Below are 27,078 nucleotides of genomic sequence, written 5' to 3' on the forward strand. Positions count from 1 at the left end.
AAAGAACAGCATGTGCCAGTTGCTGCCATGATGGTGCACAGATGACAATACTGCATCACAGAGACTCCCTGATTCCCATTCAGAAACTGATTCATCAACTGGAGAGTCAGGGAGGGATTGTTAGAACCCTCTCACCCTTCCACAGCACAATATGGCCAATGTCCAGCGGAGAGTGAAGGCTGGCAGTGGACTGTCGTGGCCTGAATGAAGTGCTGCAGTGCCAGACATGCTAGAACTCCAGTATGAACTGGAGTCAGAGGCAGCCAAGTGGTATGCCACAATCGACATTGCAAATGCTTTTCTCCTGATCCCTTTGGCAGCAGAGTGCAGGCCACAGTCTGCTTTCACTTGGAAGGGAATCCAGTACATCTGGAATTGGCTGCCCCAGGGGTGGAAACACAGCCCCACCATCTGCCATGGACTGATCCAGACAGCATTAGAACAGGGTGAAGCCCCAGAGCATCTACAGTACCTTGATGACATCATTGTATGGGGCAACACAGGAGAGGAAGCTTTTGAGAAAAGGAAAAAAGTAAGCCAAATTTTGCTAAAAACTGGTTTTGCCATTAAAGTAAGGTCCTCCTCAAGAAATCCAGATTTTAGGAATAGAATGGCAGGACAGATATTGTCAGATCCCAATGGATGTTATCAATAAAATAGCAGTTATGTCTCCACCAACCAACAAAAAGGAGGCCCGAGCTTTCCTCGGCATCATGGGTTTCAGGGGAATGTATGTTCCAAACTACAGTCTCATTGTGAGCCCTCACTACCATGTAGCCCAGAAGAATAACTATTTCCAGCGGAGCTCTGAGCAGCAACAAGTCTTCAAGAAGATCAAACAGGAGACAGTCCATGCTGTAGCCCTTGGACCCATCTGGACAGGGCCAGATGTAAAGAACGTGCTCTACACCACAGCCAGGGAGAATGGCCCTTCCTGGGATCTCTGGCAGAAAGCACCAGGGGAGACTCGAGGCCGACCTCTGGGGTTTTGGAGTTGGGGCTACAGAGGGTCTGAGGCCCGGTACACACCAACAGAAGAGGGAACACTGGCAGCATATGAAGAGTTTTGAGCTGCTTCAGAAGTGATTGGAACCAAAGCCCAGCTCCTCCTGGCACCCCAACTGCCGGTGCTGGGCTGGATGTTCAAAGGGAAGGCCCCTTCCTCACACCATGCCACCAATGGTATGTGGAACAAGTGGGTTGCACTTATCAAGCAGTGGGCTTGCATAGGAAACACCAATTGCCCAGGAACCCTGGGAACAATCACAGACTGTCCAGCAGGCAAAGATTCAGGAGTGTTACCAGAGGAGGAAGTGGTGTGCTGAAGAAGCCCCTCTGTATAGCGAATTGCCAGAAAATGAGAAAAAATATGCCCTGTTCACTGATGGGTCCTGTCACATTGTTGGAAAACATCAGAGGTGGAAGGCTGCCGTATGGAGTCCTACACAACAAGCTGCAGAAGCTGCCAAAGGAGAAGGCGAATCCAGCCTTACAATACTTGTAAATGATCTGAGTAATCCTGTCATAAACGCTCTGGGAATCAGGCCTGTATTTTAGGTGGTAAGTCTAAGACTGAAGAACTTCAAAAATATGCAGTGGTCAAGAATTAAATAAAACCACTTCCAATACAGTATAGAATGAACTAATAAAAGCGACTTCAAGTACAGTATAGCAGCTGCTCATACAGGAAGCAAACATTAGTACTATCCATGTGTGTTTAAAAGCATTTTACATGTCCATCCAAAAAAACCTGTGAAACTTGTTAGAACTATAATCTGTATCTCTTTTATTTACAAAAGGTACAGCAAAATATGAATTATTTAAATGCAAACAGTGGCTGTTCCTTTGTGGGAACTACATCTTATTTAGCAGGTACCATTATGTGTCCGTTTGTACTGCGATTAAATGGCTCTCATAATCTTTTTGCAATTAATGAAAACCTTACAATGACTTGTCCTGTGGCAGAGATATGAGATATAATAATTAGGATTCTGGAGGTAGAGATGATCTGGAAAATAAGGAGTCCTATAAGAAGATTACACTCGAAAATACTGAAGGTTTTTTAATCAAAAAGGACATTTTTAAAAATAGAAGATCTCTCTAAAATATCTGCAGCAACTCCTTCCCAGCTCTCCAATAGGTAGAAAATGAAAGTCACATCTCTTACAACAGGTATGAGAAACTGGATAGCCCAGACTTCTGTTTTTACTTTGATTGTGCCCTGAACTTACACTTCTAATATCTGCAGTCTCTCCTCCTCTTGCCATCCAAATCCACGTAGGCAGTGTGCAGCCCAGTCATTCCTTCAAGCTTCTGGTGTGAGCTACTCACAAGTTTAAGACGCAATCCAGCCTGGTCATTTACACGTGACACACAGAATTAGCTGTATTTTATTTCAAGCAGGGAGAGAACAAGGGATCACATCACCCTGATTCCATGTCATGGTCTCCCAAAATCTTCTTTTGATTTCATTATTTAAAAAAATCTTGGCTCATGCTTGCAGTGAGTTGAAAATTTCAGCAAGGTTAATTATTCAGCTGTCCTCCAGTGCTGCAACACTTCTGTGGTGTTTTCAAAGATTAACGCTGTATCCTCAGAGACACAGGTAAACAGTATCAACTACATTTTCAGACAAGGAAATAAAGGTACGGAGCAGTGTCATTACTGACCCAGATGATAATCTAATCAATCAGATTCCAGACCTTTATTTTATTTAAACACTCGACTAGCTACCCCTGCAGCTACCCCTTGGGCTTGTTCAATTCCTTATTCTGAATCTGAATTAGTCTTCAGCCTTCACTACATATATAAAACATGAGACGCTTAACGTGGCTCCTCATTGAAATACAAGTTAGTCTTCTGAACATCAATCAGCTTTCCCTCTTGAAGCATCACTTCTCTGCAGCATTAAAAAGTAATTGCAGGAAAATCAGATGAGACAACTGGGATATAAAAAGGCAAATGTGCCTAAAAAAAATAGATTTACCTTTTTACTCTCTCCTAATTATCCATTTGTTACTGGATCACACAAAAATAAATCTTTCCAAATATATATTAAAAATCCCCTTCTATCAGTTTCCTTCTCTCCTTGATCTGCAGCAAAGTTCTGAGGGTTGTATGACAACAGTGACAACAGCCGCAGAACATTATGTTGTTGCTGAAGAGGAAAAGATTTAGAGACAATGTCCACACAATGCAGACTGGACAGATTAAGACATAACCTGAATTATTCAGTAAACACACAGGGAACAATCTTGGGGGAACATCTCCTCTTTGCCCTGTTCATTCTACAGTCACTTGCAGAAGAGCAAACGCTTCATTCATGTCTCCGCTGGCATCAAAGACCGCATATGGCATAAGGCAGTGGTGAATCAAGCCTCACGATCTCTACAGGCTGTTTTGCCTGAGAGGGTACTGGCAGATACTGAAGCAGAACAAAGAGCACCAGAATACAGGTAAAAAGACATTTACAGCTTGACATTTGCTCATGGCATTCCTTCCTATAAATTAGTTTGTGGTATACAAAAAAAAAAAAAAAAAAAACTAACATTAAACTTGTCCACAGGTAAAAAATACAGTGTGCAAGAATATTTCTGAACCAGTAATTGAGGTAGATTTTTTTTTCTCATTTCAAATATGTTCCAGCATATACTTATTTAAGTTTTCAGCAATGCTAAATAAATGTGCATCTCCAGTTTTCAGTCTTTTTCACGGCAGGCACTTTGGCTAACTCCTTGATTCAGGATGTGTGTTCTCTTCATCCCCAGGTTGTGTAGGCTTGCTGTTTCCTCTTAAGGTTAAAAATGAGTATCTCAGTCCTCCTGCCATACTAAAGAAAAGAGAATGAACAGAGGTGTCAGAGATACTTGACATTATATATAAAATCCCTTTATACATATGTACCTTTCCCTCCAAAGGACTGAAGAATGCCAACTAGCATAAATTAGGAGTGCTTGAGAGCTATGTAAGACATCTGAGGAACAAGCCCAAAGACCATTTATCAGTTGCTCCCAACAGCTTCATACGAACAGATGTAACAGTTCATCCAAACACAAGTTGTAACTCACATTCAGCAGGCACAACTCATTCAGGCAGCGTTCTCACTTCCCACACCACTTGGCTTTTACTTGGAAGCAGCTCTGAACTGCTGCTCATAAAAAGAATGAACTCAACCCCGCGCAGTAAAACTGTGGGCATGGTTCCCTACGTAAGACCTTACCACAGTAGAATTCAATACCTGGAAACAGGCATGAAAAGACAAAACTAACTGTAGTGAGCTTTACATCCCGAGGCAGTGTGTCCTCAGAGCAGTAGTTTCAAAAATGCATCACCTCAGTGGGCCAAATCAAACAAAACATAAAACTGTATCTCACTGAGAAACTGTTAGCTTTAATAAATAAAAGATATTCAAGTACCACTTACCAAATATTTAGACCTATAAAGTTCAACATGGAGAATATGTAGTCTCCACCAACAAACATTCCGATGTAAGCAATGGATATATTCTGAAAGGAACAAAAGCCATGCATTTATTGAAGTCAGTTTTCATCTCCAACAATATAAATTATATAGATTAATTCCCTTTTCTGAGAATATAGCTATACTTGAACTGGCCACTTTAAAATCGGAGTTTAAAATAAGTTTCATAGGATGTCAGCCTTATGGGTAATGTAGCAGCAAAATAGAATAATAAAATCTGTACGTTTTCTAAATGCATGCAATGTACTGAGGGTGGCTGTTGAAGGGGAAAATAAAAGGAAATAATAACAATAATTAAGAAAAATGGAGAAAAGGGAAAAAAGAAATAAAGAAACAATAAAAGAAAGCAAAAGATAAAAGCAAATTAGCTATTTGATGTTAGGTGAAACGGAGCTATAGCCACTTTCTGAAAGCCTACTTTTTAATCTTTGAAAGGCTCATTTAAAATCGTATTTCTTAAAAGAAGGTTTGGAGTTCTCAAGCACAAAAAATATACTTTAAAGTTACAATAAAAGTTATTTACTATTGCTTTAAAAGGGGTTACCTCCTTACTTTGCCAACTAAATGTGCATTGAAAGCACCTGGCTCAAGTTCAAGGCAGGCAGAGTTTAAATATTCTACCCCTTTCCCCGCTCTTACCAAGTTTTGGGAAAAATGCTCTATATAGACAAAAGGAAGTCTACAGAACGGTGTGATCATTTTGCCAACACTTTGTTAGTTTCAAATGCTTTAGAAGTTAGCCTGGACAATGACATAGTTTCTACCAATTTTTGCTGGGGTCCTCTAAATCATAAAGTGCTCCTCAGCTTCGAAGCTGTTCAAAATGTCTCATTACTCAAAAGTCAGAAGTAGCGCTGCTCTAGCTTAATGGCTCAGTGCAGACATCTACAATTTAAAAGAAAGCTTTCAGGACTACAGAATGAAAACTAGTAGCTTCACCTTGCCAGCTTTCAAAAAAAAAACCCAGCTGTAGAAAGAGAAGTAAAAAGAGTCTTCTTTTTGTGGATATAGCTATCCTGGGGGTACTGTCTTCCTTAGTCACCCTGGAATAGGAGCACCCTGAGGGCTGCTACTCCTGTGCCTAAGCCAGCTGGGATTCTGAGAGTTGTCTGGCCAACAACTGTTCAAGTTCTATCTTCTGCTAAAACTCTTCCACCTTGGAGCTCTCCATGCTCTACAAACTGGCCTACAACAAGGTGCTTGTGCGGTCGATGATCTTCCCCGTTCAGGGCGTGCTTTACCAACACAAAGGAACTTGCCCTGGTTTTAAATTAAACTGGGCTAGAGAAAACAGACTGTAAAGACACCAGGATCAGTTTCTAAGACAAGCAGGTTTTGGTGTTGATCAAAGTGACTAGAATTTATACAAACCAAAATTAAGCAGTACATTCAGCCAGAATACAAGTTCTCACATAGAGACAGAAGCAGTTAACCATAAAGCAATAAACTCCTTACTACAGCTGAACCATTATTCTGTAGCTATGAATGCCCTATTTGTTAGCAGCAACGGAAACTAGTTGAGCCCAAAGTGAAAGGGGGTTAGTTTGTATCAGTTTGGAAAGGATCCACACCAGGCTACTTGACTAACTCAGAGTAACTTGATAAGGAACAGAAGCAGATGACAGTGCCTGATGAAACGTGGTTAAATGTACGTCTTTTAATTAAAGCAGTTCAAGTGTCTCATGCAGGAAAAATAAAACATCTATGCTCACATTGCTTTCCAGAGCATACCCGAACCTCAGTGGATGAAGAGAAGGCTGAGGGGAGACCTTATCATCACCTACAATTACTTGAAAAGAGGTTGTAGAGAGGTGGGCGATGGTCTCTTCAGCCAGGAGACAGGTCACAGGACAAGGGGAAATGGCATAAAGCTGTGCCAGGGCAGGTTCAGATTAGATGTTAGGAAAAAAATTTTCACTGGAAGGGTTGTCAGGACCTGGAACAGGCTGCCCAGGGATGTGGTTGAGTCACCATCCCTGGAGGTGTTTAAAAAAAGGGCAGATGAGTTATTAAGGATATGGTTTAGCTCAGGATGGGAATGGTTGGACTTGATCTTAAAGGTCTTTTCCAACCTTGCGACTCTGTGATTCTGTGAAAACAAGGCCACGTGTTTGTGCAGATCTCCAGAATGTTTGGCGTAAGCAGTGTTCCAGTATTATCCCTCACTCTGATTTCCAGCTCAAAGCATAAGCAGGATCACTGATGAGTCAGTGCTCTTCCCTGTCTATCTGAGTATTCCCATAACCTCTTCTCCATAACTCACCTTGATGGCACCAACTACTGTTGTTGTAAGCGCAGAATTGTAATGACTGCATAGGACTGTAGAATACATCAAGAGAAACCTAAATAAAGCAAGTAAGAAAATTTTACAAATTCCTTTCAAGGATCTCAGTAATTTAGCAACACTTTGTAATGTTCAACACCTTCTGGATCAGTATTTCTCTGAGATCTTCAATCCTACCTGCTATGAACATTAAGAAAAGGTTCTGTGGATCTGTATTTTAAGTTAATGATGTGGATATACAGAATACTCAAAATATGGGTTAAAATGTGCTGTCTGAGTTCTAATAGCGTCATCCCCATTTTCTGTGCTTCTAATATGTCAATATTTGAGGTTAGTTAGAGCCCTTGGTTGGTGACATGTCAAAGAGCAGAACAGGATCCAACTCACAGTTTTTATCTTGCTTTGACTCTGCAGTTCCAACAGGAACAAACATGGTTTCATTACTTATTTTCCAAGGCAAATAAAGAATAAACAGTTCCTATGCTAAAGAGCTGACATTCTCCTTACTGCAAAGGAGTTTGATAGACACTCAGAAAAGGAAACCAGCAGAGAAATACTGATTACAAAAAGTAAAAAGCTAAGTTGACCACTGTACTTGTGAAGCCAACAAAATAGATAGCACAGCAACAATTATTTACACAATTAGAAATAATTACAAAACAAGACTGGAGCCTGGAGAAAAAAAATTTTCTTTGAATTTTAACACAATTTATTAGTAAGTCTTACATGTACATGTGAGATTTATAATACAAAACACTGTCATTAAAACATCTTTACTCAATTGCCCTGTGTTCTTACCCCAAGAGGCAGGAAAGAAGAAACTGAAAAACAAATAAAAAATTTGTCCAGTGCTGGAAATGTGTTGCCTATTAAAAAAAAAAGAGAGAGACAACAACAATTACATGCTACATAATCAACTGTAAACACCTACATAATATTGCTAGTATGAAAATAACAGGACAACAGCACCTATGATACCTAGATACATTCTTGTAACATCTATAGCAGTTCAGATATAAGACTGCACAGAACAAGCAACAAATATAAAAACAAAACAGAGAATCTGTTTTGGGGTTTTTTTTGGATACAGATACCAACACTGTGGTTAATATTACATAATAAATACTGTTGTTATAAGACAGAGAGAAAAGCAAATAATCTCCTTGAAACCTATTTCATATCACAGATTCATTCACTAACATCTTCCAAGGTCCAAGCCTTTGTTTTTGAGCTCACAAGAGGATTAAATAAGCATTACCAAGGTCTTTCATCAATGGAGGTCAATGAAAAAGCTAAATCATCACCTTGAAGTCTGCTCCTTTGTGTCATGCAGCTAACAAACACACACAGTGCCACCCAACAGTAACCAAGAAACATGTCATAGATTCTTTTCCATCTCTAGAAGCTTCAGGATATGCCTTATTTTAACCGTGTTAAGTCACCTGTATCAGCACAAAACTCCGGAAAGGCTGAACACAACCCTGGGAAACAGGGTAGAGGCTGTCGGTCCATGCTGAGCTGTGGCTAGCTGAGCATCCAGAGGTAACAGATTACAGAGATCTTGGGCAGCTCTACCCCCTGCTAGAATTGTGCTGGTGTCCAGAAACAAACTGACAAGTATTACAGTCAGAGGGGCTTCAATTCTCTTCCACTGCATCATGCTTTCCTACTCAGCCAGCTGGTAAAAGAGAAGTAAATAACTAGGACACTCACACCCTGCAGTTTCTATGAGATGTGGCCATGAGCCAGCAGTGCCCTCTTGGCCTAGAGGGCCAATGGGATCCTGAGGCGCATTACAAAGGGTGTTGACAGCAGGTCAAGGGAGGTTCTCCTCCCACCCTCTACTCTGTCCTGGTGAGGCCACATCTGGAGTGCTGTGTCCAGTTATGGGCTCCCTGGTTCAAGAAAGACAGGGAACTACTGGAGAGAGTCCTGCAAAAGGCCACAGCATCTCTCATATGAGGAAAGGCCAAGAGAGATGGGTATGTTTAGCCTGGAGAAGACTGAGAGGGGATGCCTAGGGACAGGACACAAACCACAGTACAGCAAGTTCTGTATCAATATAAAGAAAGTCTTCTTCACTCTGAGGGTAACAGACCACTGGGACAGGTTGCCCAGAGAGGTCATGGAGTCTTCTTCTCTGGAGATATTCAAGACCCATCTGGATGCTGTCATGTGCAACCTGCTCTACATGATCCTGTTTTAGCAGGAGGGCTGGGCTAGATGATCTACAGAGGCCCCTAGTCAGCCAGCTAACCCCTACTTCTACCCTAGCTGTGATTCTGTGGTAGCTACTGCTCCAGGGAGAGATAGAAGAGCAGAAGCTGTTTCCCCACCACACAGAAGAATACTGGTATTTTGACAGGCAAAAGGAAGGTGCTGTGCATGGCCTCAAATGGATCAGGGGGAAAATCTCTGCTAGGGTAAAAGCCAGCCAAATTCTATGGCCCAAAAATCTGCAAAATACAGGTGTTCGTTACAGCAATGTGTTGAGCTTTCATCTCTATTTTTCCATACTTTACCTTTTCTCTGTTATTTAATGTCTGTGCATCATTCTGACACTAGTTATCCACATTATTTAAAGGGCCTTTTAATATTAAGTGACCAAGTCAATGCATATACAGAATAGGCACTATGCATTTCTCTAATTAATTTTTTTCAGGTAATTGAACATTATGTTGTTTGTGCAGAAACATGTGGGCACAATGCATTTTTTATTTTCCCCATGGAATAAACCTAGCAACAAGGTAAATTTCCCTGTCCACTTCTTCCAAAATGCCTCCAGCCACAACTGCTGGGAAAGCAAATGAAACCTCACAGTCATGCAAACTTGGCCCCCACTAAGTCTGCCAAGAGCATGAGCCACATTTTCATAAACTGGCACTAGTCATGATGGACTTATGTCACAAGAAGAGATTTCACACTCAGAGCAGATCTAAAGACATCATTTTTCAGTGAATGACAATGTTTTGCACTTAAAGTAGACTCATAAGAACACAATGACAAAATCATGAGAGCCAAACAACATACAACAAAGGACAATGAAATGATTAATGACACCCACAAGCTCTGTAACAATTTTCAGTGGCAAATCTCAAATATTTCCCAAAGAGATTATGAGACTCTAAACTCATTTTACTGGTAAGAAAAAGGCAACTCAGCAAGTCTGTGAGGGAGCCAGAAAAACAACACAAACCTCCTGGTCTGATACTGCACGTGCCAGCACACACTGCCTATAGTGTTATTCTGTATTACGATTAGCCATGGAGGGGTCATGCTGTCGTTCTATAGGAATGTAAAATGTAGGTTACTAAACTAGACTGAGACTAAACAGGAATCTGTTCTGTGCATCAAAATGAGAGAAGGGATGGAAATTGTCTGGTTTTGGTATTTGCAATCTCATTTTAGAGCATGTGGCAAATCACACGGTGCAGCTGGATTCCCTGCCAATCGCTCTAGCTGAGAATCCCCAGTCATGCATTAGTTTCTAAACAAAGACTCATGTAAGGGCTGTCACACGGCTTTGGCTTCCCATCAGAGTGAATAATTACAGTTCTCACCTGTGAAGGGAAGTCCAAGTCACATATTTCAAATACTAGTCAATGAAATGGAGGTAGGATTATCTCTTTAAAATAAATTTTAATAGAAATGCAAACTAAAAAGCTCCACCCGCCTCCCCAGCTGAAAAAACGGAGCAAAATAAAATTATCAGTCTGAGACATGGAATATTGCTCCTACCTGCTGAAAGTCTCCAGTAGAAAAGCTAATAATAACTGTTGGAAGCACCATGAAGCAAGCATTATAGAAAAGGACTCCATATTTTCCCAACTCCTGTGAAAAAATGAAACATAGTGTTTGGAATCACAAACCATTTGGGAGCAAAATACTAAATATTACTCTGGCAATCCTTCAGACATCATTGTCAATGAGCAGACAAAAGATAATACACTTCAATTTATAATACAAGGTTGCAACTGTTGAATTAGTGCTGCGCTGAGTTTCCATTTCAGTCACTCTGTATGTTGAGCAGAACCTTTTTGCTCTGCTACACCTTGTCTATACACCACCAACTAGTCAGACACTTCCTAAGGCACCAGTCCAGAGCTGCTTTCTGTTAGACTGCAGATAAGTCCCTGCCTGGCCAAGGGATTACCCTGGGGCCAGCACAGCAGGAAAATTAATGAAGACTGTTTCCTAGATGGAGCATCTGTTCAAAACTGGTAACTGATGTAACTTTTAGCAACTTGAGGGATGTCGTATATCATGTTGGTTAACCTGCTTGACATGAAGGCAGAAGATGAGGGGAATGAAACATTAGTCTTCCCTTCCTCTTCCCTTCAAACTCAGCCACGCTATGTAGCAAATCCCTCCAGCTTCTCTCTTCCTCTGAAATTAACGCCATATTTTGCAGCTACTTGTGAAGCTTTGAAGTGCTGCTCATAAAGAACAATACAGAGTCTGGATTCAATGTAATTCCTGAGATTATTAAAAGAAACACATTTCCACCGTGCAGGTGGACTCACAACACTTAGTGACAAACCCTCTATCCAGCATCTCCACAACTGCTCTCTGCTACAGCTTGGCATGTTTTTATGGCAGTGCTTGCTCAACGTTTACATAAAGAACAACAGCACAGCGCACGGCCTCATTCTTTGGCATACCTGGGTTTGGTGGAGACCCACCCAAAAAAGACAGCCAAAAAAAGATACCAGCTGTTACCATTACTGGTCAGGTCTCTCTTCCTACCCATAAATTTATTTTACAGAAACCATAAAGTGTGCTTCTAGTCAAAAAGCCATCTTCCTTAGACACATATATACATATATACATACATATATACATACATATATATATATGTTTACTTGCTTGATGAGTGGATTGGGGTTTTTTTGTGTATTTATTTTACTTTGCTTTTCTTGTGGATTTATTTTTTTAGCCAAAACCAACATTTTAAAACCACTACAAATTCTGCCTAGAAGACCTGGAAAAAATAAAATAATGCTGTTTAACTAAGTCTGTCCTGAGATAATAATAACAAGTTTTTCTTGGGGTGCTCTATGTTAAAGGTGAATGTATTAACCACAGTATGTATTTATCAACTGAACTATGATAGCGAATAAAACTATTTCTTAGTTTCTAACTGTATGTTCATGAAGTCATACAATAAGTAACCCAGTGGTGTCATAACATTACATTCAACCTAATCACCCCACAGTTACCTTTGGATCAATTTTCTGCTTGGTATAAACTCCATTTGCTGCTGTGAAGATATCATTTAGCAACACGAATGTGTAGCCCTCCAGATTAAAAGACAGATCAGACCTGGGAAAATATTATGCTGTAAATAAGGAAACCATACACAATGCCTTGCACTACCTTGTTTACCTAGAGAAGTATCATAAATGCAAATACTGAGAACTCCAGCAAGTCACAAGTTTTGCCTTCAGCCTTCTCTGTAAGTCAAGGTGCTCTACATCCAGTCCCAGGGCCCTCACAAGTAAGTCATCAGAAGGTTGTGAGAACTCAGTGTGGAAGTGGCAGGAAACGTTCAGCTCTCATTCTTTGAACAGTCCCATCTGTCTCAATCCTGACAACCTGTCCAATTATTGCTGACTATACTTGTCTATGTCTTTTATCTCAAAAAGTAGTTAAGGAATGGAGTGGAACTACTTATAACATTACATTTCCAGTTGAATAAAGGAATATCCAAACAGGGAAAATAAAAACCACCTAAAAAAACAACAACAGAGGAGACTAACATACAAGCACTTTGTGAACTTAATCTCACAGTTCAACTTGTTAAAAATTATTTATAAATGTTGCCTAACTCATAACAGTATCTGACCACCAAAGGATCAGTCTTTCTATCCCGAACAAGGACATTTTTTTCTAACATTATTAAAATACACTGATAATATGAAATAAAAGCAGTATTCCTCACACAGTTACAACTTGCTTCATTTATGATCCTGCAAACATGGAAAACCTAGTGGGGAAAAAAAGAGGCAACTCAAATACTTCCACCTGGAGCTAAGTTTTTCCTTTTGTATTCCTGCAGCTCCAAACAATGTCAGTAGACAGATTTTTCCAAATCAACTTAATTCGGAGTAACTGATGTCAATTTAGGTTTACTTTGCACTTAATATGGAAGAAAATCCTCCCGTTGTCCCTCCTCTTATAACATGACTTCATATAACAAATGAAAAACTTACCCAGCTGCTATGAAAGCCCCAAGAATGATGGCAAATACACTGACTATAATACTCAGTGAGTATCGTTTCCTGTAGACAAAAATTACACAGTTCACATTTTCATTATTTGAAGATAAGATTAAATGGCTGTCTGCCTGAAAAGCAATTAGTAATCACAGGACATTTAACAGCAGGGCAGTCTTGGTAACCTCACAGAAGCAATGCAATTGCCTATGTGCCACAGTGTTTGACTTTGTCCCTCAGAACAAATACTGAAAAAACATGGTGAGCGTTCTGCTACTAGATAATTTTAAGAGTAAGGTTCAAAGGTTCAAAATAACAGTGCTGGAATAAACTGTAATTTACTATGCACTGGTACTCATTATGGCCATAGTTCAGAGTCTTCCAGTAAGTCAATAAAGGAAAATCACTACACATCTTGCATGTAGGTTTTAATCTCACTTTTCTCGGGGAAGATGCTGTACAGCCCACTACCTTGGATATTTTTCAAATAGATACTTATTTTTAATTCAAACTGAAACCTTGTACTTGGAGGGGAAAGAACAGACACTTATATTCTTCAGTACATCTACATCAGCACTGTCACAGAGTAGGGAAGATCACACCATAAAACCAACCTGCTTCTTATACCTGTACTTCTTTAATGTGAAATGGTTTAAGTATTTTTGCACCGCACTGTAATTGTGCCTTACTGACATTCCCATAGTCATTCTCTCAGGCCAGGCTCCAGCTCTGAGCTGGCCCATGAGAAAAGATCCATCAAAACAAAATATATAATGCTCTTGGAGAAATCCTGTTCATCAAAGCAGCACAGATGTGTACTGCTGTCCCAGCAACAAAGCCGTATGCAGTCTGTAGATATATTAGGCTTTGATCATAATAAATCTCAACAGTGACAATGCAAAACTTGACCACTTTTCAAATCCTGATGTAAACCAGCACAGACTCTATGAAGTCCTTTTATTTTCAGACCTGGAGAAATACACTGTGGCAGTTCTGTACGTATACAGTGTTCTGCACTTAAGTTTCCCTTAGGTTAGGATGTTGCTTGCGCTCATACATCACACTACTGTAGTCCAGCTGAGAACTGATGACAACCTCACTGACTCATATTTCACTTGCTTTAGAAGGCCTCACACCAACAGGAAAAGACAGCAAATTCTGCTTTCCCTGTGAGAACTTATAACTGGAGCATCCCCAAATATGATTCAAATTGATCGGCTGCTGCTTCAGCCAAAAGGAGATACAAATCTACTTGGGAGGCTTTCTGAAAAGCTTTTCCCCTGACTGTCACTCTTGTGTTGCCTGGGCTCAGCTTCAGCAAGCTGCTTCTGCCCCTGTGACCTTGCCTTAGCCCAAGAACAAGCCATACAGCAGTATGATGGTGACAATGTATGACATATTTATATTCCTGTTCTTCCAAATTGGTACAACTGAAACTAATGATCCTAAGCTGCAATAGCATACACTTGCTAATATCTCATTAAAAAATCCCTAATGTATCTATAATTAGGGAATTTTCTGATCTAACAGCAGACTGCTAGACACTGTTTTGATTCATTAAACTGGTATGTTTTTAGACTTGACCCACAAAGCTACATAAGGAAACTCCCGTACTATCATCACTGTTCTGAGGTTTAAGGATCTGTCTCTTTGAAACAGTTTGCTGCTCAGGGGCTTCCGAGACAAGGCACAAACCATAATCACTAAAATAAGTGTCTGAGTCATGCTCTGCTTACCTGATTCCTGTGAAACAGCCAAAAAGAATGAGCTGGGTAAATGAGAGCAAGCCGATTTTAACCTGTACTCATTCTAGTGCATGTACCTGTCTTCAAAGAAAAGCCACACAAACCCACTTTCCTCAGTTTTCTTTACTTCTCAGTAGAAAACACTAATTCAATATTCTAATGAGATGTCAGAAGTAATCCATTCAATAGGATCTAAAATAAAGTTATCTTAAATAAATTTTAAAAAATAAATAAAAGAAAGGATCACCCAAGTATGATGATTTCCAGCAGTAAAGTAAGTGGAATGGTAAACTTCCTGAGCACTGTAAACATCGGCAAACTGAAAAAAAAAATAACAAAAAGAAAGCATCTTTATGCCCCGATTCCCATCTAATTTTACTAAACAGAGGATGAAACCACAAATCAATAAGCAAAAAAAAACAAACTCCCAGCCACTAAGTATACATTAAAAAATGTCAGCCTGACACTACAGCCAGATTAGACAACCAAATCATTGAAGAATCACAAGATTTTCCATTTTCTAAAACAATGCAACTGACTACCTTCTAAAAGATCCCTCTGCACCAGTGAAATGGAATATAAAAGCTATTTTCCACACAGCATAGTCCCTATGAAATAACTATTTCTGTAAAAATCATGGGCAGGATAAGTAAAAATTATTTCTATTGAAAACTTAAAGGACACACAATAAACCTGTCCCTGAAAACATAAAGATAAATAAAATACAAAGCAAGTATGCTTAGTAAATAAGCTGTGCTTTCAAGAAGTAAAATAAATCCACAAGACAAAAAATACCAGCTACAACTATCCAACAAACAGATAGTCTTGAACAACATAGTGTTGGTCTATATTTAGTGATGCATTTGGAAACCTTTTTTGATTAATTCGAGAAAATACTTTAATCGGACACTCTGGAAATCTGGCAGCATGGCCATACAGACCAGCTACTCATCTGTTTAAGATAATTATTAACAACTGCACGAATGAATAATGCGAATCCTAACACAGTTTAATCACTTTGCAACTAAAATTTTGAAGTTATGCATAGGATCATCTACAGGTTACAGACAAATCAGGCAAGGTGGAAAATTCCGTATTGTAAACATATGTCACATAACGTAAGAAAACACAATGCAGGACATTAATGGCAGAAACAATGCAGCCATTCTTACTTTTCTGTTAGAAAAATGAGTTAAGAATGGTAAATCTAAAAGAAGTGTGTCAGTTGAGGACATGGTGCACTAACATCTAAAATAACGTAATAAAACACTTTAACGTTCCAGGTAGGGAAGAAGAACCCACGAATCAAACTTTTACAGGATTGAGGCTACATCCTCATTCACACTGGCTGCAGTGCCACTAGGGATGGTCCTGCCCAAGTCCTCGTGTCTGCCTGAACAGTCACCTCAGTGGAAAATCTTCCAAACGTGTACAATGAGGAGCTGCAGAATCAGGTGCCTGACGTTTTAGTGCTGAAACCCTGTGTTTTGGTTTCACTATCAAGTCCTCGGGAGCCTGTAATAACATACAAGAAACCACTGCAATGGTAGTGATGTATCCATCACGCTTCTGCACTCCTCTCCCACAGAAGAACGGATTCAATCCATTAAAGCCAGTACTCCACAGACCTTACAGCTTTAGCACTAGCATGGAAGCATCTCTCATGGATCTGTGCTTATTGGAGTCAGCAAGACCTTTAGCCATCTTCCCACAACCTGCTCCTGGTGATGAGCAGGGCTATGCTGCTGCCACCACTCCGTTACACAGCAGTTTTTCCATCTCTTGGTGTGCCATAAATAACCCACACCAACACCACGGTACAAAAAAATTCCCACGTTCTTCTGCCTTCAAAAAAGTCTGTTTTAACAGCTTCCCAACCCTCTGTTTAAGAAATGAAGGAAAAGCTGGACACTTAGGTATGAGCGAACACTTTCATTACCACGAGGAGTATTGTGGTTTTCTGTCACTGCAGGCTTAGCTATGCACCCCTCCTCAGCAGACACAAACAACGTGTACACAGATCAAACGGCTGGGTAAGAGTTTCACAGTAATATCAGCAGTTCAGACAGGCAGAAATCATATAAAGTCCTTAGGCAATCCTAAGGGTCTTCTAGTGTTTATTTTTTACCTACACACACACACAAACCAGTCTGTAACTTCCATTTACTGTACCTGAGTTTGCTGGTACTTGATAATCCACTGATGTGGTTTCCAACATAAATCAGAGGCAGAGGAAACAACTGTGATAAAATTAAAAGCACAACTCAGATTATTATGTTTTGAAGTACTGTTGAGAAATTATTTGATATAACTTGGTAACTGCAATATCAGATGTACTTTTAGCAATAAAGAGGATTTTTTTAAGGAAAAAAATGTAACTGCTGCAAACTGATCTGCACCTCTCATTCATGTGATCATTCACAACCGCAGCTTCACTAATTTCATTAGAAGAGTCAAAATCTACCTCTAATGAGACTCAATTTAGTGTGAATGTTAATCAATTCTAATTACTGTAATTCTCAGACCAATATTAATTTAAATTTTTTAATTGCAAGTATAAAACTAACTTTGGAGCCTTAGGAAAACGTGTGAGTAGTCAGGAATCCCAACACAATAATAAGCTGTAGTTCAAAGCTGTTATTCTCCCATTACAGAGGAGTCGCAGAAGATTAAAGGCAGCCAAAGTAATCACTGGGGACAAAACTGGTGTGTGCATCTACTCCCAGTCCCTAGCAGCCAAGCAGAACTGAAACAGCAGAAAGATAAAACAGATCCTCTATCTTAAAAAGTGGAATAGCTGGTTTTGTTGTGCCTACACATGCTTCAGGAGACACAATATTTGTTATTGTGCGCTGGAAAATTATACAGAGAAGTGGGTTGCATTTTATCAGAGTTAAAAACTCTTCCTTTCTTTCACAGCAATGAGTAGAGAGGAGAAAAGTACACTAAGAGTTCACTCTAACTTTTAAGGGAAAGTAAAAGTAAACTGGCTTACAAAGTAAGAGGCGTGTAAATTAACAATATTCAGCCTGTCAACATAAGCTTGCGAAATAATGTGAATACACTATGTCTTCTACAGATATTTACTTAGAAAACTATCTTCACTCATAGCATGAAAACAGAGCTAACATTACTTTCTTTCCTCTCAACTTCACCTATTGAAATGGCAAAATCACAGCATCCAGCCCAGAGACCAATGAAACATTTACTCTAAAAGGGTCAAGAATTCCAAAGCTTCCTCCCTTTAATAAGCACTTTGCTACTTTAAAGCTCTCACCTGAAAGCACCGAGGACAGAAACCATTCCCTGAGTGAAAAGCAACAACAATCTTGTGTCAATGAAAACAAAAATTGTCAAAAGAATAGAGTCAGTCAAGGGGCACTTTAAAAATAGTAAAGAAATGAGCAATGAGCAAACCAGCTGATTCACTGTGACTATTCATATTCAGCACTAAAAGCAATATGAATGTCCTGAATGCTGCAGTGCTGACTGCTCCCAGCATATCCAGGGAACTCTTCCAAAGGATAGAGAGTACTAGGACAAAGAACATGGGTGCTGTGTTTTTTAAGGCCCTATGTACTGATTTTAAAGTGAAGACCACAGGAAGAAGGGACAGTAGTGGGACTGGTGGGGTGCAGAGGGAGGAAACCTCTTGAGGCATCAAAAAGTTGATTATGAGCTGAACTTGAAACTACCCACTGGGAATCCTTCCTTCATGATTTTGGAAAAAACATTTTATAATTGATGCTACAGGATTTCTACATGCAGAAATGCAAAGAGATTACTGCATTCGCCAATGGGTGTGAGACATTCAAAGTAAACTGACAGCATGGCAAGATTCTGCAGTGAAGATGCTGGCCTGAAACGCACTGATAGCTAGGCTTTGCAACAGAGCTGGGACCTAACTGCATCTCTGAGCAAACACTTACCAGGGCCTTGCAAAGCATAAGTACACAAGTTTATGTATCAATGTAAAGCCCCAGCCGCACTGCATATGGATACAAAAGTCTTCAAGGATCATTGCTAGTCATTTCAGATTGTAGTTTCCCATCTGAGATAAGAAACAATCCTCCCATATTGTCTCTCCTGCCTCTTTACACCATACACACACGGTGCAGCTAGCCCCCATTAACAGTACCTTCGGTGGGCAATAATTTAGCCCCTCCTATGGAACTGAAGCTAAGAACATGATAAATATTACTTAATCTTGTTAATTAAAACTCAGCAACAAATTATGTAAAGGAAGGGCAAAGTTCTGCCTAAAGGACTACAATGCTAGTACATTGTGTGCACTGCGATACCTCAGGAGAAACAACTTCTCTCTGAGAAGTTCTAATGAAAAGGAGTAAATAAAGTAAATGGCCATCAAATGTATTTAAAGCCCACCAGGAGACTAGGATGCTTGTGCAGGTGTGGGTGATAATGGGTTCTCATAATGGAAAATCTAACCATTTCTTGGAAATCCTGTGAATATGCATATATGTCTTGCATAAATGCTGTTTAACTGACCCTTTATTGCACACGTTTGGAGCAGAGACCCCCTGTGCTGCCCAGCACTGCAATAAAGAGTTACCTGCTTCACAGTCACCAAGGCTATGGAATTTTGATTTTGGATTTTCAGGGCATCAGTTCTGGTGACCCAGATGGGACCCTCTCTGCTTGGCTGCAGTACCTGCTGAGAACAGGACTCCCTAGGGTACTCCCAGGACTTCCTAGAGGGACACCTCACCTCACTGCAGGGAACAGACAAGAACCATCTAAAGGCATAAGGTATTATTTAAAACTTTCTGGGTTTCTCTTTGGAAGTCTGGGATCAGTCACTCAGGGCTTCACGTAAGTCGTAGGAGACATCCTACATGCCCCGTGTATACCAGGTTACTAGTGCCTGAGGGTATACAACGGGTACAGTGCTTAAGTCTACTTCTGGTTGGTGCACACCCACTGAAGTGGAGTCTCTGGCATGTGGTGCGTTGGGTAGGGGCATGGGTTGAGCTGCTCCTCGGGTAGTACTGAGTTACTGATACTGACCGTGGAGATTGTTGTAAGGAACTGAGCACTGGAACGTGATTTAGATTTGACCCACTGTTTGTGTGAGGGCTGGTGTGAGTGGTGAGTGACTGCGATGAAACAACTCTGATGGAGGGAGAAGTGGTGTAAGTGCCCCACCTAGGGGAAATCACCCCCTCCTGAAATGAGCAGGAAAATAATGAATGCTTTAGGGTTGGCAGAAGAATAACCCTAACACAGGTAACCAGGTGCAATTAGGGAATAAGTACAGATACTTATTGGTACTGATGCTGTGAAAACCCAAATTCAAAACTCAATAGTCTTGTTGACTATTAAGCAGACATTCTTTATTGCAGCGCTGGGCAGCCCAGGGGATCCTCCACTACTTGGGCACAAAAATGAGTACCTCTGTCTGACAGGATGACCACAGGTACCCCAAATCAACAAGGAAATGCTTCTGGCCATCCGAAAAAGGTGTCTGCAAGTACCCCCCTTTTCTTGGGAGCTCAGAGAAATCAAATTGCCAGCAGTCCCCTGGTATGTTTCCTTTTCCAATATTCCCTAATTGCACCCGGTTACATGTGTTGGGGTTATTTTTCTATCAACCCTGAAGGATTCAGTATTTTCCTGCTCATTCAAACTCCTATTTCTGTTACTGGGAATTCATGTTAGAACCTCTCCCGTTCTGCTGCCTGTTAGCCTTGTAATCGGCTAATCTGTTACCCTTTTCCTGGTCAGAGTTACCCTAGAGATGTCCTCAACAATGCATTATGGCAACTCTGGTTGTTAACTGCACTGCTTCCAGGAAAAAGCTGCTTCCATCAGTAAACTAGAATCTTGTGTATCTTCCAGGGGTTTTTCCTTCAGATGTGGTCTGCTGTAATGCAGTCTCCATAGTTTCTACAGAGTCATGTGTCAGTGGTTCAGTTGTTGGTCCACTGAGGAAATAAGCTGAGTTTACAAGGTTCCTTATCTCAATCTTAAAGTCATCTAGTTAAACCAGGATGGCCTGGTATTTCAAGAATCTGGATGGGGAAAGCCAGTGATTTCCTTTCCACTCTAGTACAGCTGATACCATGTGGGAAACTAATAGTGTAATCTTTTGGCCCAAGGTAAACTTTCAGGCTTCTTGGATATTCAGTATTACCACTGCTACTGCCTGTAGGTTCCTGTCTATCCTTTATTTACTTCATTTAATTGTTTAGAAAAATAGGGCACAGCTGTTTTGTAGGGTCCTAGCCACTGAACCAGGACTTCCAGAGCTATACCTTGTTTTTCATGGAAAACAAGCCAGAAAGGTTTAGTAACATCACATAGGCCCAAAGCTGGGGTGCCTTCATTAGCTACCAACTTCATTGAATCTGTAATTATAAATCCACAGTTAACAACAACCTGTCATTCCAAAAAAGGTTCCAGGTTAGTTTAGAGGCTGAGGGAAGGGGGTTCTGCAGCTGGCTTCTTCCTGTTCAAAATTCTCATTGTCCTCTGGACAGCTGGTATTTAAGGTAGGTTACCTCATGTTGCACCATCTGAGCTTTCTGCTAAGAAACTTGATCCTCACTTAGTCCCAAAAATTCAACAAACAAATAGTCCATTGAATACAGCTAGGTTTTCTTTCAGCTGCTCTTTATAGGTCATCAACATACTGCAGAAGGATTCCATCTCCAGATGGAGGGTCCCATGTTTCAAGTTACGTGTGAATTGATTCCCACAGATTGCTGACTATTTTTAAAACCTTGGGGTAACACTGTTGAGGTAAGCTGGGTTTTCCTACCAGTGGAAGGACTTACAAATGCAAATAACTTTTGGCTTTCTTTGGCTAAAGGCAGTCAGAAGAATGCATATTTCAAATCCAGTACTGTGAACCATTCTTGGTTATTTCTCAGTTTAGTCAGGAAGGTATAGTGATTAGCTGCCACAGGGTGCAAATCTTTCACAACCTTGTTTACTCCCCTTACATCCTGTACCACGTGGTAAGTCCTGTCTGGCTTCTTTATCGGTAGGATGGGGTCTTATACTCCAATTCACATTCCACTAACAGTCCATGCTGTAAAAAGATGCTTTTTGGGCCCTCTACTCCTTTACAATATTTTACTAAAATGCCACAGGTCTTTTTCACCAAGGTTTCTGCTAGGGGAGGTTCCCCTGGCTCCCGTTGGTTGTTTTTTACATTACCATCACTGGCTTATCCAACTTTGGGCAGTCTCATTCCCAATGCCCCACTTGCTTGCAATAAGCACCCTTATCTTTCAGGACCAGGTGAATCTGCTTCAGTTCTTGCAGATACCCTTTGCAGATGGCCAAAGGCATTTCTGGGTCAATTTGGGGGACCTGTGGTCATCTTGTCAGACAGAGGTACTCATTTTTGTGCCCAAGTAGTGCAAATTATTAGGACTGGCAATTAAATGTGCCCTATAGGCTGCAACCAGTGGACAGGTGGGAAAAAAATGGTGTATTATAAAATTTGCAATAGAATTTGCAGTATCAAAGAAAGGAGGAATTGAAGAGAACATGATAAATATTAGTTGGTCGGAAACAAACTGTGCAAAGGATGTGCAAAGTTCTGCCTAAAGGACTACAATGCTAGTACATTGTGTGCACTGTGACACCTCAGGAGAAACAACTGCTCTCTGAGAAGGGAGCGATAAAGAGGAAGAGGGAGAAAGAACAGGTGGGCACCTTAAGTCTGCAGAGCCAGCCCTGTGGCTTTGTTAGCAAGACAACATCTAAGCTCACCAACAGGACACATAATGAAGAGGAGTAAATAAAGTAAATGGCCATCAAATGTCTTTGAAGCCCACCAGGAGCCTACAATGCTCGTGCGGGCGTGGGTGATAATGGGTTCTCATAATGGAAAAATTAACAGTCCCCAAGACTACAAAGTTTTGATTTCGGCTTTTCAGGACATCAGAATGTAAATCTTACTTTTGGAACCAACTGTCATATATTCTTTTCCTATTGTTTTACGACACGTCCCATTCAAATTTCTCAACAGCCTTTCACGCTACAGTCACAACTAATTCTTAAACACAGATCTCCCACTGAGATTACAGGGAGCTGTATACATCCAGAAAAATACTTCAGAAATCTAGAAGAGTTCATCCAACTGTACGATGGTACAGCGGGCTTCCCTACGTACCGTATCACTAAAGGCCCCAGATTTCCCTGCAAACAAAAGGCAAGAATACTGCAGTGAATTTAAAATTACCAAATCCCACAGCAAGTGAAACAAAGATTGAAATAAACACACTTGACAAACAAATGCAATCCTATTTTCTGTCCTTCTATTATACCCTGTCTACACAGGAAAGCAAGCCATTAGAAGGAGTAAGAGTTTCTTATTAACATCGATCCTTACCTTCACAGGTATGCTTTTGTCAAAATCGGGGAAGTGAACAATCTTATTTAATTTTGACACATACAAGATAAGTATAGTGGTTGCCATCTAAACCAAAAGAGAAAACAAGAAGTCATTTAGGAGCAAAGATTGTAAAGTATGAATGAAAAAGCTGCTTCAAAGGCAAGATCTTTATCTGCATTTGACAAGTACTAGTCATTACAGATTTATTTGTTTTCAAAGAACAACACAGCACGCAATGAAGAAACTGGAATAACTTTATTCTTACTGATTTTGACTGCTATTTATTTGAAAGTACAATATAGATGTGTGTTTTACTATCTTAAGAGAATCAGTGAAACCATGCATGCTGAGGAGAAGCTAAGAAAATAATACAGGCTATGAATAATCATGCTATTTTCACTCTGAGCATTGTTCGGTCTGCAGAATAACTCCTACAGTTTTGTTAATGTGAGGTGGGGATTGTGCATTGATCAGTCTGTTGGCAACATGTGGAATGAATAATAGAGATATGGACAGAATGAAGGAAAGTATCTGAGCAATCACACACAGGAGTTCATGTTGGCCGCAGGAAGAAAAGAAAATGTTAAATTTTTCCTTATACAAAAATCCATTAATTGCCTATCTAGAAAATGGGGTGGAGTCACATACTACAGACTAAAGCATTATGTCATATTATATGCACTTTAGGAACCAGTCAGGGAAACCTTGGATCAGTCAACAAAAAAATGCAAAGGCCACCAAGTCTCAGGTTCTGCAAAGAACAAGGTCACATTGCTGCCTTTAACATCAAGTCTTGTCACATTCTCTAGTCTTTGGTTTCCGCTGAAACATGGCATGTGGCTCCTTGAGCAGTCTGGAGGTGTGATCTCTCTGCAGTCACATGTTGTTCTTCATGGACTATGTACAAAAACATCTGAACTTTGGTTTTACTATGATGCCTACTAACAGCAAAACTAAAAAATATTTCCACTGCAGTACTGTCAATTGTCCACAGGCAAATGTGGGAACAAAGAACCAAAACTGTGGCAGTCCTGCTGGAAAACTGCTGGGAAAAGGGGGCAGAGTTTTATGAGGAAATACAGGGTTTGCCTACAAATAGAGGCAATGTCTCTGCATATAATCTACAAATGCTCAGGGACTCTCATGAGATCTACGCACTTGGCAGAACAAATCTTGTCAGTTCTGAAGGACAGAGCTCTTAATTACTGAACGCTACCCGAGGAAGTAAATGGCTTTTCCAGTCCTTGACGTGATTCTTCCCAGGCAATAGTTTTGACTAGGGTTGAAATTCCTTGATATCTCTAAACCAAACCACTCTTCCTTATGGTGTATCTAATCCCAAAGTGCAGTGCTATATAAGAGTTCCCTCTTCCCCCCCCAACCCCTGCCACCCTTAGAAGATATACCTATCCTAACACTAGTTTAATTTACAGAATAATGAGTACACTTAGCGTGCTTTACTGCTGAACATACCTGTCCAATTCCAAGAAACATTGGTGATGGGAAGCTGAAAAGCATAAACAGATATTTAATACTGAACAATAGGGGAGGGGGAAGAGGGAAGAAAACCAACCAAACAAGCAAAATAAAACAACAAAAATAAAAGGAGTTTAAATTAAGCACCAAGGTGAACAAGTGGACACATGGATTGTGTCTTTCACAAGAGTTCAGGAACTCTTGTGAAAATATTGCAGTCTTAATATTTTATTTCTGCAGCAAAACATAAGATGCATCCAAATTAAAACTTTTTGAGTGGCCTCACAGTAACACTATACATCCTGAGATGGTATAGTAAGTTACATTTCTTGCACCTGCTCTAACTTGGAAGCTTATCTCTACAGCCCAAACACACTAGCAATATGTTTTCTGAAAAGAAAGTACTCGGGTAAATGTAGAAACATCTATCACCTGCTAGAATGGTTACATTCCTACCACAGCCCTTCAGTTAGCTTTAGCTGAAAGAAGATGCTTGAATGTTTGGAAAGGAGAAACTTTAGCAGGACAGCTGAAGAGCCCGAGCCCCTCCACTCTTTCCCCTAAATCTTTATCAAAGCCAATACAGTTGTGGCAGTAATTGTTAATTCTCTGCATGCCTCCTGAAATACAAGCAAGTTATTTACAATGGATGGCTGCTTTATGCCATCACAATCAGTATGTGGAACCTCTGCCCAAAAGCCTTAGATGTCAAGGAGCTCCTGCTGCCCGCTCCCCCCCCCCAGGTGTCATGCAGCATTTTGCTGGTCTGCACTGTCAGGGACAGCCACATACAAACCTGCACCCAAGGAATCTAAATAACCCCCACTTAATTCTCTGTGCTCACCTGCACTAACAACTACCTAAGAAGGCTCCGTGATTTCAACAAGCTGTGTAACTTTCCATTATCAAGGCTCCTTGAAGTTGTGGCTATTTGTGATAGAAGGCACCAAGAACTCCTTGTACTATTACTCAGTGTGCTCAGAAGTACTTCTCAGCACACTGAGTACTTCTCAGCACACACCTCAAACGCGCACCACTGGGGTGGGAACGCAGAAAGAAAGAAATGCTCAGAACTGCAGGAGGAAGGAGCATAATGGCAGTGGAGTTGTAACACAGATAAAAGGTTAACAGTGGCCAGTAGTCAAAAAACTGGTTCTGGGAAACAGAGGTATGGGAGGGTGGGGTGGGAGGGCAGGTGGGAGCAGGGGGATGAAAGGGGAAAAAAAAGAGCAGAAGAAACAGGATTCCATTTAGTCATGTGATACACCTAAGCGGCGATGTACTTACAGTTACACAATACAAATATCGAAACTTCACTCATCTGTACTACACAGATTTCTCTGGATGTTTTTGATTTGCAGAGCCCTAAACATTCCCAGCAATGCTGTAAGCTTTTTATACAAAATCTAGCCTAACTGGTGGGCGTGCTGTCCCTGTCTTTCACTGGTGTGCTAGATGTGTACCAGGGACTTACAGGGAGCTGAATATTGGAAGATGAAAACCACTCTAAAATAAAATCACACCACCTCATAACATACCATACACCGACCTCGTGCACTCAAAAAGCACCCAATGTTAGAAAATATCAGCAAATTTTCCTCTCGTTTTCCTTTCATTTTGTTGTTGGGGTTTTTTTCCCTTTTCTGTTGTTAGTGTAAAATGTCCTAAAACATCGGAAAAACAGAGCAAAACTTTTAGGTCACGATCATCAACGGTGGGAAGACCACAGCTACATTACAACAGCACCATATGGGACTCCCCATTAAATAAAATACACGTAGCTCTGTGATCTGTTTACATCAAGAGGTTCTTCCGAGGTCCCGTTTTCGCTCTTTGCCGCCTCGGAAGAGCAAGGTGCTTGCGGGAAGGTAAGGAAACAACACTGCCTGGCAGAACGCACCTGCTGCCTCGCCTGAAGGGCCTGAGCTGGCAGGGCCCGCGCTTAACGCCAGCCTCAGCGCTGGGAAGAACAACAGGCTTTCGAGAAAAAGACCGGTGAGTTTCAAAACTGCGCCTAAGCAGGGCCCTGCCATCGCGTGGTGCTGGACGTAAGCCGGGTCCGAAGTGGTAGGGAGCGACCCCTGCCTCAGCACGGCGCCCATCGTCTGCGGGGCCAAAGCGGCTGTGACCGTGTGCCGGCTGACGGCCCCCGAACCGCCGCCGCGCCCCTGGGCTGCGCTGATGGTAATGGAAACGCTCCCCCGACGGCCAATGCGGTGCCGCTCCGCTGGGGAAGCGAGGCACAGCCGGCCCCCACCGGGGTCAGAACGGCACCGCCGGCGGCCCGCAGCACGGCCGGGCCGGGACAGGCCGCACGGCTGCCCCGCGGCTGCTGAGCCGCGGCCCGGCCCGCGGCGCCGGCCCTCACCTGTAGGTGCTGAGCAGGGCCTTGTTGACCAGCACGATGAGGAAGGAGCACGTTCCGTAGAAGAGGGCTGAGAGCACCCTGGGCAGCGCTGAGGGCGCCACGGCACCCGCCGCCGACTCCCCCGCGGCCTGCTCCGCGCTCAT

The 27,078-nt window shown here is 41.3% G+C and overlaps 1 protein-coding gene across 1 annotated transcript; it reads right to left on the reverse strand.

Annotated features, from left to right (window-relative positions):
- Nucleotides 1-3,691: 3,691 nt before the first annotated feature.
- On the reverse strand, nt 3,692-27,078 carry SLC35D2 (solute carrier family 35 member D2; the record flags this gene model as incomplete). The annotated part of the gene is made up of 12 exons (XM_084278608.1): nt 3,692-3,829; nt 4,423-4,505; nt 6,743-6,821; nt 7,562-7,629; nt 10,502-10,594; nt 11,983-12,085; nt 12,976-13,044; nt 14,971-15,042; nt 16,896-16,963; nt 23,089-23,175; nt 24,565-24,598; nt 26,936-27,078. 12 exons carry the CDS (start codon nt 27,076-27,078, stop codon nt 3,727-3,729), a joined length of 1,002 nt encoding a protein of 333 aa, XP_084134734.1. The 3' UTR covers nt 3,692-3,726.

This window comes from Gallinula chloropus (assembly GCF_964237585.1).
Source record: "Gallinula chloropus genome assembly, chromosome: Z".
NCBI classification, from domain to species: domain Eukaryota; kingdom Metazoa; phylum Chordata; class Aves; order Gruiformes; family Rallidae; genus Gallinula; species Gallinula chloropus.